This window comes from Branchiostoma floridae, chromosome 5 (assembly GCF_000003815.2).
Source record: "Branchiostoma floridae strain S238N-H82 chromosome 5, Bfl_VNyyK, whole genome shotgun sequence".
Taxonomy (NCBI): Eukaryota; Metazoa; Chordata; class Leptocardii; order Amphioxiformes; family Branchiostomatidae; genus Branchiostoma; species Branchiostoma floridae.
Window position 1 is genome coordinate 15,605,707 of NC_049983.1, and position 16,718 is coordinate 15,622,424.

A 16,718-nucleotide genomic window follows, 5' to 3' on the forward strand; every position below is an offset into this window, starting at 1 on the left:
GGAGCATAGTGTAGATTAATTTTTGCTGGGACTGAATTTGTGTCAGGAGGAAAATAAAGTTTTTGCAACAATCCAAGTTTACAGTTGGCAGAAACTTGTCTTACAGTACTGTAGTAACGCAAACGACATGCATGTTTGCTGTGTTACAATTTCAGGTGGACATATAAACACTGCAAACATTTGAAGATCTACAGTAACTGCCCCCCTGTATGGCTAGCACGTTACAGGAATGTTATCAATCATTTTAGGAACATTATAGACTTTGAAAAGACCTTTATGCGAATAACTCTTCGAATTTTGCACAATGCTTCACGCCAAAACTAAACATATGTATTTCCTGGCAAATATTGACTGACAAACACTGAACATAATTTTAATGTAAAGACAAGGAGCTATTAAAATAGCTTTTGGATATAGCTATTTTGGAAATAGCTTTTTTTATGTGGGCTTGAGCTTTTCAAGCTCAAAGTGAACAAGACAACTGTTAGATATTGGTAATACCAGGTAGTGTCAAAACTGTCCAAGAAGACCACTCGGGGGGCCGACAAAATCTGGTCTATATGGACAGGTCGTCACTATAGATAGGCTTTGTGTCAATGGGAAAAAACGGTGGCTTGGCAGGCTGCTTTAGGTAGAGGTAAGTGGTCATATCTGCAGATTTGGCTGCACTTTGAAAATGAGAGACAGGTCAACAGTCAGTCAGTCAGTCATAGTCATATGGACTACAGTGTATAACAGCACCGTTGGGGTTATACTGCCCCTTACGGGATGGCATACCCTTTCTTCTAGCTGAATACAAGACGGGGATGCGCCAGGTCTCCCGTCCGGGTGAATGATGTTAACAGGTTAACACTGAATGAAAATCCCTGGTCTTTGAGGCAAACAATAACACTATTACTTTTATTCCAATGATCTGGGTTTAAAATAAATACATTCAAAAGGCTGTGTTCAATTCTTATGGCTTGGCTAACATTTTTGGGAGCTTCACACAGAAACTGACGAGACGGATAAAACTTGCCAGTTTAGTCACCTTGCATGGCAGATACTAGTAACTAGCCTGTTCACTGTTTGAACTGTGCAGTACTATGCATGTATACAGTCAAAGGTGAAAGTCCCTAACCTGTAAACTATTCTTGTCTAGAAAATGCTTGCTACATGTACATGTCAAGACACATATTGTCTATGTCTCACTGGCCTTATAATTTGTACATGTATTACATCATGTATTACTCACAGTGCATCACATTGTGCATGGGCACATACAACTACTGTAAATGCAGAAATGTTTGCGGTGGATTAATGTTCGCGGTTTTCGCGGTGACCACTTCACCGCAAACTTAAAACCACCGCGAACATTTTTCTATTATGGTATTAGACTGCAGTCTATGGTCTTATCGCGAACTTAAATCCACCGCGAACTTAAATGCATTTACAGTAATCTCCAAGCAGATCTTGCGGTGGAATAAGAATATATCATAAGTTTGGGAAGGAGTTTAGCCAGCAGAGGAGTTTCCTTGGCAACTGGTGGTGAGCGCCAAATCCTCAGGCACAAATATTCAAACGAGAACTTTGAAGACTGTAGCAGAGAAGGGCTCCATGTAAACTGCAGTTGACATAGGAAAGTCAGTCTTAAGTGATAAGCGAAGGCCAATGAAACTCCTCTGCCGACTCAACTCCTTTCCAAACTTATGACACATGAACTATCTTATGCTACCGCAAGATCTGCTTGGAGACTAACTTGACACCATGAAACAGCTTATTGTTGGTTCTGACGAATGTAAAAAGCATCTATCAAATACAACACAAAAACATTGGAAATCAAGAGGTACCAAAATGGGGTAGTTGTAGTTCTCTTATTACATCAGTGACAAAACACAGCAGGTGTACACAATGTAGTCTATCCATATACACAGACATCTTGCTGACTCCATGTATTTCACTTCTAAATCAATTATCTCATGGACAAGTACTTGTATCTTCTCTCTGTGTCTCCTTGTAGAATATATATACATACATTGTACATTAAAAAGTTGATTTCGACGCCTGAAAACGGGAAGGTCACTTGGCTACACCAAATTTATTCTATGGATAACATAATCTGAACTTAAGTATGATTCAAGAAACATGTTTTCTTTTATGATCTTAGGAATCACAAAGTCATGACATAACTATGGCTTATAGCAACTTCTAGACTCGAGCATTTCAGGTGATATCATTGGGACACCAACACGGTGGCGGATGCTAATCTCCCGGCAGATTTACCAGTGGCATAAGATATCAAAACAGGGTTGGCTTCACTCCTCTGGCAGCTTCTGACACTTATGCACTGGCTTCACTCTTCTGACATCTTATGCTACCGTAGGATCTGCTTGGAGATTAGGCGGATGCAGCTATTAGAACTTTGGGGAATCGTAGCTTAAATGTTTTCAGACATCTAAGAGAATCTGATCTCTGACGCTCTCAAAGAATACCAGAAGAATACATTAGGAATTACCAACAAAATTAAATTATGCTGTGTACATGTACACTTGTGCTCTGGCCCATAAAAATGCAAATCATGGCCACCAGCATCTGCCTGCTTTATTAATAAAATGAAAAGTGACTGAAAACGCTCTTTAGGGTAAGTTCTTAAAATCAATCTGAGCACAGATGTCATCCATAAAATAAACTCTGCATGCACTAACCAATATCAAATACTGTTGAACTGACGGAAATTATTCCTAGACAGAAATATAACAGAAACATCTACAAGAACCCAGCCTTTCGAGTTTTGTAAATCATTTTTTCTCATAGTTACAATTAAAATGGTAGACAGAAGCTCATTATCTCAAGCAGCATACATAGTAAAGTGTGAACTAATCATATGAGTAACCCTGCAATGAAGTAGTATCATCTGAGTAATTACAAATATAGCACAGCTTGTTGACATGTAGATCCCCAAATTTCAACTTTCCCACAAAGAAAGACTGTCTGATATTTATATACATAAAAGAGAACCTAACCCTGCTTCAAACTTCATATGAAATGAATTTGCGACAAAAAAATCATGGCAACAAGCTGTTTTTCTTCCCAACCATTTGGCTTATTTCATGATTAATGTGAAGAAAACGCTTGTTTGGTACATGATTTTATTTGCGGCAAATATGAGTGTCTTTCCTGCATGCTATCTGCGGTCTTTGATCTGAGTCTTCGCACGTCAGTTGTCATTTGGAATTTCCTACATCAGTTGTCATTTGGAATATCCCCTGAACAGAGACTAATGCTAAGGCCACGTCAACCAAATTCCATGGTTCTTGGACTTTAAAGAGAGAACAAAAAACTTGAATCTTACTTTCTTTCATTGTTGAAGACATTCAAAGCAGGTCAGTCTAAGGACACCATTTACACAAAGTCCCAGCAGACATCTTTAAGCCGAGACAGGGGATGCTACAAACTTCCAGTGACCTTTGACACGGAATCAGGACGACTCGGACCATTACTAACTCGGCCCATTGAAAATCTGGTCAACTCGGACCACCCCCCTGGTCAACTCGGACCACCCATGTACAAGTCGGACCAAATTACTTATCTTTTGAAAAAAAAAATTGATATTTCTTGGTACATTTGTACTAGTATTATAAAGATTGTCCCCAGCTGCTACTATTAGAACTTCAGAAGTCTCCTGGCCATACAGAGTGGCGGTCCTTTGATCTAGTATCATATGTGCTGCGGGCGCCGGCGATATTAAAACAAAGTGGACACGGTTGGCTTGAAAAAAATTCTTGATTAGCAATTAATCTTCAACAAGAATGACTCATTCTCTGATCAATACCCACATCTTATTTGTCTAAAGCTATTCCGAAGAGCAAGAAATGATAAAGTTTACTACTGTCCTCTATTAGAAGCGCCTCACATATATCCACGTGTCCACACAAACTGCGTATTTTGGGGTCAATGACCTAATGTGCGCCGCATGGAATACCGAAAAGTTCCGATGAATTACACAATCCAATCAATCCAACCTACAGTTTTCTCATTTCAGAGTATAACGGTATACATACAAAACTAGTGTTGGGGATTACATTTTCGGAAAAACATCAATTAAGTAGCTGTCAGGGGGATGGTCCGAGTTGTCCCGGCAGATGGGCCGAGTTGACTGGTCCGAGTTGGTAATGGTCCGAGTCGTCCGACATCCCTTTAACACACTCTGTGAGCCATAAGGCCATACTGTATTCCTTGGTCCTTTAAGACATTCTAAAAAGGCCTGTTGAAGGACAAAGTTCTATGCTAATACCCATCAAATGTCTAAACCCAGAGACAGGTGACGCTACAAACTTCCAATTACCATTGCCTCACATTTGTAGCCATTAGTCTCTTTGGATGCATGTCTGAAGTTGTTGAAAATAACAAGAAGACCATTTTGTAAGTGTGCTTTGTTCCCTTTGTCATTTAGCAATACTAAAAGTTTTTTGTTTAGTATTTACCATTTATTTATCAGTTATTATGCACCTACATGTACTAGGAAAAACCGTTGTATTGTTGTTATTGTATCTTTTTCTGTCTTAAGACCAAGAACCAAAAAAAGGAAAGAATCGCCTTGTCTTGTGGCCTTTAAGGGTTATGTAAGAAAACCAGAGGCGCGGCCCACAAAAACCAGGCCTGATGTTGGAGTCTTCTTGGTCCTCAGGATCAGGCATTGCACCAAGACAGCAGACAAGAAGCACAGTGTGTCATACAGTTTTTCCACTTCCCAGCCCCACATTCCCTTCCCACTGTCCTGTCACTTCCGGTAAAAATTTGTCCTGTCCTTCTCAAAGGCATGGTGTGCTTGGTGAGCTGCAAAATAACAAAAAACACTTGTTCAAAATCACTAGCCTGATTAAATCTCGCTTGTAGCAGCCCGCCCAATATCCACTGGGGTGGGGCCAGTTACAGCCCTGGACAGCAGAGTTTGTATTACACAGACTAGAAAATCAACATTTGGGGGGATTTGGGTGAAGACCTTTTTTAGTGTGTGAACTTTTTGTTTTATCCATTATTGTGATTCTGTCCCTTATGAGGCAACAAATGACAAACAAGTAACTCTTCTGGGACCATTGACCTAATATTCTGTCAGTGCATTTTATTTTTTATTTTTAGTGCATTCTGTCATGCCATTCTACTGCATTTGAATAACTATGGAAACACACAAACATACAAAAAAACAGGCAAACACAACGAATATCCGAGGTAACAAAACAAAAACAACTCACGCTTGTAGAACAACGTTGGGAAGTTGGTATTTGGGAGCAGCTCTCTGAACTTGCTGACGACGGTGGCCTTTTCCGCTGCCTCCGCGTTCTGGTTCCAGATCTGGATGATGTCATCTCTTTCCCTGACACTGACGCTGAGACCCACAACCTCGTCCCCTGGAATAGCACAGAAATTATGCTTCTGACTTCTACTCTGAGCAGTTTCAATACCAACCAGCAGAAAATGATATATGCCTACCAGTGAAATAACTGAAGGTGGTTGCAGCTCTTCAAAACTAGGCTCTTAATTTGTTTGTAACGTGTGACATATTTCTACTGTCGACCCCCAGCTAAGGGTAATGCCAGACCTGGTGGTAGTTGAGAATATTTTCCCGTCAGCTTAAGAGTGGATAAAGAAACTAAATTTCACATCGTTTGTCTGGCACCATCTGTATAGCAGATGTTCAGGGCCAACGACCTGGACAGTTCCCAGGACTAAAACATAACTTGCCGGACCTATTGTGATTCCGAAAAAATGTCAGTCACCTGCGATGATGTTTGCTTCACATAACTGCATAACCACAGATTTTGTACTGTTACTGAGGAACTAGCTATATATAATTATAAGACAAGAACACTGCGGCGCACATGTGAACTCTGGTGACCAGACGAGCGTGGCGTGGGTTAAATGAAGGGTGGGAAAGGAGAAATTTGCATATGACCCCGGACCTACTGCGATGTGAAAGTGGGCTGCCTACAAGTTACAACATCGGTTTAGTGGTGCCGCAAACTCCCCAATGTGTGTTGTACACCCAAGGTTGAAAGAGATTTCTCACATTGCACACTTGGGATCTATTTTTCATAGTTTAACCCACCTTCTGCTGTATGGTCTGTGAACTGTTCCCCGATGACAGCCAGTAGCAGCTCTTTCCACACCACACTCTGGGATAACAACAGATATGATACATGGAGTCAGTGAGGTAATAGAATACAATTTACCTCACTGAACAGCTAGCTATACATGTAATTCTTCCTCTGGTTGAGACAGAGAAGACAGACACTATGTACAGTATTTCCAGGTTCAATGTACTGTCCGAGGAAATTTTCCTAGCTCTTTTTGACACGCACGTGGCGACGGTGGGCCACAACTTAATGTCCTGTCATAAAGCCCCGTTTACAAATCAAGACTTTAGCTCGGCCGAGTTGTCAGCGAGCTTTAAATTACAAGGAGGCATGAACCTGATGCCTACGAACAAATGGCAGAGTTTCTTCGTCGGCATCAGGGTCATATCTCCTCGTAATTTAGAGCTCGCTGACAACTCGGCCGAGCTAAATTCTTGATTTGTAAACGGGGCTCAAGGCTGTAACCCTTTCCAATAGTGTGCATGTCAGCTGAGCAACACTTATAAACCAGCCTATAAACGAGCTTGAAATTTGAACTGTACTACATTATACAAAAACATATCATAACTCACTGTGTCTTTCTTGAAACATTTCATTTTCCAGTACCCTCCTCTCATGTTGCACTCGTCCTCCCTAGAAAAAAACAAAAACAAAAATAGAACATTTTAAAACAAGTCGAAGTTTATTGCACAGAGATTAAAACAGGTACATAAAAAAAAGTAGTACTATTTTGCCATAACAGTTTTACTTTATAAACACTACTCTTCCATCAGGTATAATTTGTTTGCTGCAGGTAATAGTGAAAGCCAAAGAAAAATGGTTTCAAACAGTGCAAATATTGACGTAATTTTTGACCTACCATATCGGTCTGCGCTCCTCTCTCATGAGGTGGTAACCATAGCGATCCTGGATCTCTGAGACGTCAGGAATGTTGTTGAACACCCCCCAGAAACTCTGTAACATTTGAGCAGTTACATAAAACATTTATTATCCATATGAAAACATCTACTATGGATACGATGGCAGAATACTGTAAATGCAGAAATGTTTGCGGTGGTTTTATGACTGCGTTTTTTTCTGGTGAGGCAACCTTTCTAGTGGAAAAAGCAGCCTCTCTCTATTACTGTCCCCAATAAAATTAATTCATTCATATATAATAGTATATAGGGGTTATGACAATAACCTACTGAGTAATGTGACAAAAAAGGATGTCAGTCTGGATACCTTGCTAGCTTAGGCTGTCAAACTCTCCCTCCATGACAAATCCCTGGTGGGCTTATCTAAGGTTCTTGGCCATTTGAAGAGTGCCTTGACTTGCCTTGGCTGCCCGAACAGATTTTCTGCTGGCCCTGGCCAAAAATTAAAACTTAAAACTTAAAAGTCTGGATACCAGAGTACAATTTGGAGAGATACTTACCTCTACTGTGTTGACAGTGTAAATCTTTCTCAGGTTGGCCTCGTACTCTGCTGCTGTTGCTCCTCTTACTGACCTGGGAGAGGAGGAAAGATTTTATATATTGACAAACGAGGGTGTGCAACACTTAACGGTAAATCCAGTCCACACTTAAGCATGTTATATAGATGCTAGTATATTCTTTCATTAATAGTATATGCTGCCAAATCCAACACAGTACTACTACAGTACTGTACTGTACTGTACAGTACAATGCTGACTGACAGTAGTAGTGGTAGTCGTAACACTGACACAATCGGACGTTCTGTTGTGACTTTTGCAGGAATCTGATATTTGACTACGCGATATGAAGAATTTGTTGATAATGCTTAATATAGATAATCTCAATAACAAATGATATGGCACATAAATCAAAGTGACAAATCACGCTTCACAAATAACTCAGTGTCCCCAAGAATTTGGCCTAGCAAATCTATGTATCTAGTTTTTATACCATTGCAGTAGCAATTTGTATGCCAGCCATGTCGACAGACAAGAGAGTAAATAAAGTACATGTTTTCACTGTCAATGCTGTGTGAGTCATCACACTGTGCTGATGCAGGAACTGCGCAGGCAGTAGGATCAAAATGAAATAGCTCAGCTCTCATAAAACCCCCTGGCTGAAATACAAGATGCTGTCATATTGGGGATTTCTCATCAAGAGGGTCTTGAACACCTGAATATCTGACATAGTGTGCATATTTCAGGATTACTGATTTTGCTTTACTTGATCTCTTAAAATTCACATTCTTGTAGAAAAATTTGACAGTTTAATTTAAGGGTCATCATTCCAATTTCATCAATGAAAATATTGTTCAGGAAATTTTGCTCTTGTGTTACAGATTATGAATGCAAAAACTTGGATATGTGAAGTGTGCATATTTCAGGGATCACCAATTTGAAAGCTCTATTGACATATCACTTAAAATTCACATTCTTGAAGAAAAATGTGACAGTTTAAGGTAGATCTACCCTTCAAAATGATGAGAGTAATCATCCCAATTTCGTCAAGAAAAATATTATTCAGAGAATGTTGCTGCCGTAAATAATGTTTATGAATGCAAAAACCTGCATGATAACATAAATCGTATCCTACACTGCTTATAGTTATACTAGTGCACTGCCTTTCCCAGTACTAGACTCAGTCAACATACGTGTAACAGGGCTCGAAATACTTTTTCTGCATACCTACACTGGTGCAGGTAATATTGAAAATTACCTGCACCAAGACAAATTTTGCCTGCACCTTCTCAATTTAGGATCATAATCATGATCTAAAATTGTTCAGGAACCATTGCTATTCTTTTTCTTCTTTTATACAACATGTACTTTGTAGGTCGTAACATCCAATGCAGCTAATAACAATCCACACCTTCATCATAAGACATTTATATATAAAACCCAGTACATGGACCAGTGCAGGTTAGGTGCAGGTAGACACTAGAAATACCTGCACATCTCTAATTTTACCTGTACTAACCTGCATATGCAGGTGGTATTTCGAGCCCTGGTGTAACCCGACCTGCTTCACAACTACCAAATATGTCTGGTGTCTCTGGACCCATTCTGGAGAGACCATGACCTCACAGCTGGCCTTGGTATCCTGGTATTTGCTCCCAGAAAAGGGACACTGTCTAAATTTAACTTAGACAGGTCAAGTTCAAATTTACAGTCTGACTGGCCTAGTTTTAAATTTCCTAAGATAGAAGTTGCAAAAGAAAAGACTTCCATATTCAACGTTTGCTTATATCATTATTTGGTACGGAAAAGTTATTATTACATAAGAATAATTGGTTAATCATTGACTAATCATTGACAAAAAATAATTCTTAAATGCATTTCAACAACTGAAAATATTAAGACTACATTTTCATATCTGAGGGTTTTACAACCCTTTGGAGATCAATATTCAAGAATGTTCAAAACCCCTTAAATTTGACAGCCAGATGTATAAGACTTAATTGATATGGTGTCCTCTAAACTAGAACAGCTCGTCTCAGACAATGAAGTTCCAGACAATTACAAGTTTCAGACTGTCTACTGAAAATACATCAGACTTCATTCAACGCATTTCAGTTACTACATATAATATATACATGTACATGTACTGCGCAGTTTTGCACATTTTTGTGATGTTATAAGGCATAGAGGCAGACATCATTATTTTTGATGAATCGCTGCATTTTCACACATCTAGTGATCTGAACCACTCCAATAACCTCTATTAAGTAAATTGTATGGCTCATAAAGAAGAATACCAGAAGGAGAGTATATCAAAACATGCTGATAAAATCATACTGAATATGGCTGTATGGCTTGATATATGGTCCTTTGACATGCAAATCAAGGACATCAATAGACAGCCAGCTTCTGCCAGCCCTCACTGATATGGAAAGTAGTAAAACACAATATATAAGTATAGCGGGGCTCAAAATAATGTACTTACAATGTGCGGAAAACAGTTTTTGCACCAATAATTTTATAGTACTTACAATTTGGCATTCAGCAAAAAAATGCAAGTTTTCTATAAATCACACATATTAGATAGGCTGTAGTACTAGTAGTAGTAGATAGGGATAGATTGACAATCTAACTGTATGAAATTAATATTTCTCAATCTGAGTTCAGTATAATCTTAAAATACCTTTCTAATATGTTCATTAAATATTTTTCATGTATTTCACTGGCTGATCAAAACATATTTAACTTCCGGTTTGGATGACGTCCACCACGCATCCGTATAAACAGATTAGTTTGTTGACATGACAACAATACGTGATATACAGCGATCAAAAGTCATGCTTTTGTGCACTACAACTGTATGGTTACACTACAGATACAATGCAGCAAAACTTAACAAACGTTTATAACAACGTCGGCTACTATAATCTCTCACTTTGTAATTGTAGAATGATTATATAGTCAGTGACAATGAACAACAATATTGTTATATATATGTCAACTGCTTTTAATATTGCATGACCAAAAGTCAATTTCGCTTGATCATCGTATGAACACTATGATGATGAAAAAAATGTTACAACTTATTTACAATTGAGGGGAAGGTACTTTAAGTGGTGAAAGAGGATGGGATCGTAAAAAACATGATCATAAAAATCCACCCCAAAAGTACAATGGACCAGCCCTACAGAATTGGTATCCAAGTCTCACACAATGGGACAGGTGTGTGGATCTCATTTAAATGTATGTTTGTTTTTATATGTCACAGCAGATGTGTGACAAGTTGTTTTGTATTGTTCATGTCTAAGGTAGTTTCTAAAGTATTTAAAGGTTGGCATTATAGGATAAGAAAAGCATTGAAAAACGAGAACGAAAAAAGATTTTTCAAAGGAAATATTTTGCAATGGCAATACAGCATTACAGCATTACAGCATTACAAGTTTACAACATGTAAAACATGTTATGTACACTCTGACAGCAAAAACAAACAAACAAAACAGGTGGGTAAATTTCCATCCATCCATCCATCAACTAGTACTTTGAAAGGTGCATATTTTATATACAATTTAGTCAGTTTAAACACTCTTCCTCAGTTTTGATTTGTTTTTCTTCCAATATTTATAAACACAGAATTACATGTATTGTATTCATTTTTTTTTTTCATTCTAAACCTAAAGAACAAAGTTTACAGATCAGTCGTCAAGTAAAGATTAGAACTAGCTGCTGAGTAAAAGTCAACAATTTTGTTGACTTGTTCTATTTTATAATCACCCCCTTAAGGACATATGCTATGATGACACATGTACTGATCAGCCTTGACTAAGAACAAACAATAATATCCTCGAAATCCAGAAAATGTTTTCTCAAATGCAAACAAAATTCATGTCCTGCATGGCATGTTGTGTAATCTATTATATTCTATAAGATGCAAGTACTTTTCACAATTTAAACTACAATTAACTTCATTAAGAGTTGATAATATTTACTGAAGGCTTGAAAAAAACATTCATATAATTTTCTCTATATGCTAGATATATGCTCTATATTTTCATTTGAATGCTACAAAGCAAAATCATAGATGATGAGTGGTTAAACCATAAACAATTTCGCAAATGATAAAGTGTCCATCAACTCAGGAGGGGTAATACTAATAGTAAAGAATTGCCAGAGATTTTCAAGGCCTTTAGTAGACAATAGATTTCCTAAACCCTATTCATTTCGTGGTCCCATTTGGTTGCATCATTCTCCATTTTTCGTGGAATGTCCCATATGTGAACAAAGACATTGTTCTTGCTGGGAAAAGAAACACAATACTGCTGGTTACTGTAAATCTATTTATTTTCAGATTTAATTTCAGATAAGGGATGGAAAGGAGGCTTTTATCCAGAGTTTTAAGTTTAGGGTTGAAACTATTTGGTAGTACAGAAGTAAGAAATGCATATTCATGATATCATGATCTATGAAGTGGAGAAAACCAAGAAAGTAATACCAGAGCAAACATTTCAAGATCTACAGTATGTACACTGATCTGTCAGACAAGCTGGCAAGGGAATCAGCTGAGAAATGACAAATGACGATCAGACCAATGTGGCCTTTGCTGAGGCAACAGAATTGCAGACGACACAAACCAGTATTTCCTACAAAAAGTTGGTCATAAATTTTTGGGTTGTTTCTTGGAAGCCATAGAAAAAATATTTGTGTCCCTTTGGGAGCTTGGTTACCCAGCCAGCTGGGTCATTAGCATACAAATCACAACAGCTAGGTGGCCTTTACTGAGGGAAAACTGCAGACGACAAATTATGTGAATTTCCAAACAGAATTATCATTGCTGTCGTGTTTTCTCTGTCTGGGCTTGTTCTTGGACAACGCAAAAATAATGATCTTTGTCCACTGGGGTGTCAAGTTACCCGACCAGCTGACTCATTAGCATACAAATCACAACCAGAGCTGAAGCCGCTACGAAGCCTTTGCTGAGGAAAAAAAGATGAAACTGCAGACGACAGCCGCCCACGCGTGTTTCCTCAGAAAATACGGTACATATACGGCTAATTCCTGGGACACGTAAAAATTTGGGCTTCCTGGTTGTCTGACCAGCTGGGCTTTTCACTTGGTTACCTGGCCGCCTGAACTCACGATCACACAAAAACAAACAAAACATGGACGCGTTGTTCTTTACCCTACCGCTAAAAATTACACCGTTACGTACGCAATAAACCTACATAAATGAGCAGGAAAATAATTTGGGAAACAGGATGGATTCATACAACAGCTTGACAACAAATTCTGCAAGCAAACTCAGTTCTAAGAGGAAAAGTGCAGAAACGTCAAAAATTTCAGAAAGCTGCACTCTCAGTCAGACGACAGCTAGTCAAGTGCGCAGTTAGCTAGTTATATAGCGGGTCCCGCCAAAATTTGCCGCCGATTTTGTCCACTTACTTGTCCAGCCAGAAGGTCCATGCTGTGTTGAGGGGGATGCCCGTCTTCTCGTTTCTCTGGATGCCGTCTATGGCGGCTCGGGGCAGTTTTGGAGAGGAGCCTGGCACCGGTGGTTCGGGACTCTGCAGAGAATCGACTGTCGACGCCGCCATCTTGGCCCGGGACAGCCACGTCACGTGACGAAAACATACTGACGTCAAAAGATCGTCTGAAATCTGGGATGCGAAACACGCAGTTTCTTTATTACTCCCCAAGGACATTTTGCTTGCTGAAAATGTAATAATAACTTGTCCCATAGGGTTTATTATTCGTCATAGGATTTGGAGACTATTACCTATTGGTAAGCGAACAGAATGGCATCAGAGGAATGAAAACCGGGCATGCGAAACGCGCGTTTGAACTTCTCTTTATTAGTCACAAAAGAATTTTTGCTCGCTGATGTAACGTTAATAAAAACTGGTCAAACATAACGTTACTTGAGGATTTTTACAGAATTTTTGAAACAGCAAGAAACTGACGTCAAACGATCGACTGAAAACCTAACTTATGTGAGAAAAGCAAACCTTTTTTACTTGCTTGCTAATAATAAAAATTGGTTGAATGGCATTAAAAACTGCCAGGGAAGTTAAGAGACTACATGTTGACAGGTTAAACATCGGACTGACCTCAAAACCTGAAAACCAGGGATACGGAAACCGTGACGTAGTTAACCTTTTCTCTACTTAAATTCGACATCGGAGACAATCCTAGTCCCCAAGCGCAGCAGCCTAAGGATCAGTGCCACTGCATGTACTTGAAAAATTCAGTACACTATTTCAGAAGGAGCTCGAGGTGAAACGTTGACATTAGGACAAGGTAAATTGGTGCACTACCAATATAATATTAATGTTGACTGAGAACACACGTAAAACGCTTGAGACTGAGCTGGAACCTAGTTCTTAGCCCCAAAGTTTACTGTTATTTTCCTGCGCTGCAGTCGGGCAATAATCTTTCGCTGCTGCAATTCGCATGGAGATGTTTAGTACAGGCATTCCGACTGTTTCTCGCAATGTTTTCGGAACTGACACGATTCATTTGTTTAGAACACAGTTGTTAACATAAATTCGCATAATTCCATCCGGTGCCATTATACCACCACCTCTAAAAACGTTGTTATAGATGCCTTCTCAAGATTGTCTTCAACACGTAATATCTGAATTGCATTACATTTTAGGATATTCAATATTCGGTGTTCAAGACAATTTTGGGAAGACCTCTATACTAACATTTTTTTGAGGTGTCGGTATTATGGCACCTGGTGGAAGTATGATAGTCGATGATACAATGAAAAAGATCGGACTGATCGTCTCTTCTTTTGCTTATTTCTTTATCTGAGTGCTTCTTTAGTAGAATTTAAGATCTACTTGCATTATTATTTTGTAGTTAGCCGCAGGAAAGTTATACTTTTGTTGCGTCACTACTAAAACTTATTCTTTTTATTTGTTTCGAATTCCGTCCGTCGTTTGTACCACTGAACGCCTGAGAAATAGTGCCGAAAGCAAACACCTGCTCCGAGACTTTTCTACTTTGTCTCTCTTCTTCTTTCCTTCTAAGCACCCGCCTTTATCATCTTCCAGTTGAGAAGACCTTTAGACTTTGCTGTTCCGACAATCAGTAATAAAACCACCTGTAAGTCACCTGGGCGACCTTTGACCTACATGATGTGCCCAGAATCATATGACATCATCACGTGCCTTTTCTGTACAACTGTGGCGTGTCCAACATGGCGGAACTCTGGCAGGTTCTTCTCCTTTCTCTGCAAGTTCTGGCGTTCTTCTTGCCGGGAGCCCAGGCTTTCGACGGTGGGGACGCCGTAGCGCTCATCCTGGGTCTGATCATCGGGATTCTGGGGATCTGTGCGTGTTTAGGCTGCTACGCTAGGAGGAGAGCGGGCGCATAGCCAGACACACACTTGCCGACGAGTCGCCAACTCAGATTCGCCCCCCTCCCCACCCCTCTTCCAATCGCCGTTGCAGTTTTCCAAGCCAGCGCGGCTAATATGCAGTTTTAAATGTGACACCTTGCGATGAAGAATGACAAGACTTTATATTTTCATATCCTTGAAGATGGAGCCTTAAGGAGAAGAAGTTGTATTTCCGAAGAGCGAAGAAGAAGACCAAAACCACGAGGATGCAGCCCCAGTGTATACAGCTGAAGAAACCCAACGCCAGTTTGTTTTCACAATAGCCACCGATGTTATCACAAATCTTCAACAACCCACGCGGATTCCGTAACTCCAAGGGACCAGGATTTCCATGATCAGTCGTCTTCAAAGTCAACCAGGCCATGACAGTGAACAAGCAACATCAAAAGTAAACTTGCCCCAGGAAATTCATCTTCAGCTGGACAGAAACCCTTAAGAACTACGCAATCCTTTTTTGACAACATAAGAAGCAAGTGGAACTCTTCCAAACAAGAAGGATGTTGTGTGAATTCTTCATCGCACAAGGATGCTTTGAAAGATAAGAAATTGAACAGGCACACAGCCAGTCTTGAGTAGGACATTGAATTGGAATAATTTGTGGTCGAAATGTAGTGGTCTGTGTTGTCGTTCTGTTTTCCATATCCATGCATTGTATTGTTATACCTTGGTTATACATGGTATCTGTACCTATGTTACTGTGAATCTTGAAGAAATGTTTGTGATGGTTTATTTTTGCGGTGACCTCTGCACAGAGAAATCATGACACTGGTGATGTGTTTCCATTGTATTACTACTATTGAATTGTTTCAGGTGCAAACATAAAACATCTCAAAAACTTCCTTTTATATTCTACTGCAAAATCAAGTTTCTGACAGAAATAAGCATATATAAGTTACAATATGCAGTATTTTCTGTATGAAATTAGCAACATTTTGCCTTCTTTTGAACCATCCCTATTGGGGTATTACATTTTGTTCCCACTCTGAAGAAAATGTGAGGTAGACCAAGAAAAAAAGTGTTAGAAGTTACAATGCACTTTGTTATTGTCAAGTCCCCATCTTCAATGATATGAAACCAGTCTTTTTGTCACAGTGGATAATCAAAGTACTTTGTATTCTGAACTATTTTAGTTGATGATTATCATCTAAGAAGTATTAAAGAATGATAAGCAATGTACTATATCAAAGGTACACATATGAATGAATATACTAGTGGATGTTTTGTAGTGGTTTGATATGTAAAACAGTATCAATATGCAATGTATTTTAGGATTGTTGAAGAAAAGTCATTTCTGTTAAGAATCGATACAAGAGCATAAAAAGAATGGTCAATTTTCAGCAAGTATTTTGTCAGAAAGTATGACGATTTAGATATAATTTTCTTTCTCACATGATATCTGGTCATTCAGGCAAATTAAGGGCAAATAATTTTAATTTTTGGTACGAGTCGACTAGCCTTGTTATATAAATATGGTTAGGCTTCAAAATATGTATATGAATGAAGGTTAGACATCCATGTAATAAGAATGTTATGATATGCCAAATACTGGTAACCGTTTCTAAACTGTTTAACTGTTTATAAAATCACATCTAGTTGCTTGACTAACTGCTATTTGGCAAATGTGAATGACACTTTGTTAGGCACAATTATATGTACTGCAAGTGAAGCACCTTTTTTGACTCAAGGTTGCCGATATTGATACATGCCATCATATCATGCTAACATCAGCTTTCATAATTCTGCCATTCACCCTAAGACCGAAACATCTCAAAAGAGAAAGCCAAATCTAAAG

General features: G+C 38.9%; 1 protein-coding gene across 1 annotated transcript; it reads right to left on the bottom strand.

Annotated features, from left to right (window-relative positions):
• Positions 1-872: 872 nt before the first annotated feature.
• LOC118416561 (eukaryotic translation initiation factor 4E type 3-like) lies at positions 873-13,154 on the bottom strand. The gene is made up of 7 exons (XM_035821704.1): positions 12,964-13,154; positions 7,531-7,603; positions 6,973-7,067; positions 6,686-6,746; positions 6,086-6,152; positions 5,232-5,387; positions 873-4,815 (listed from the first exon to the last, which is right to left on the bottom strand). The coding sequence occupies exons 1-7, from the start codon at positions 13,113-13,115 to the stop codon at positions 4,760-4,762; spliced, it is 660 nt and encodes a 219-aa protein (XP_035677597.1). The 5' UTR covers positions 13,116-13,154; the 3' UTR covers positions 873-4,759.
• Between the last annotated feature and the right edge of the window lie 3,564 nt (positions 13,155-16,718).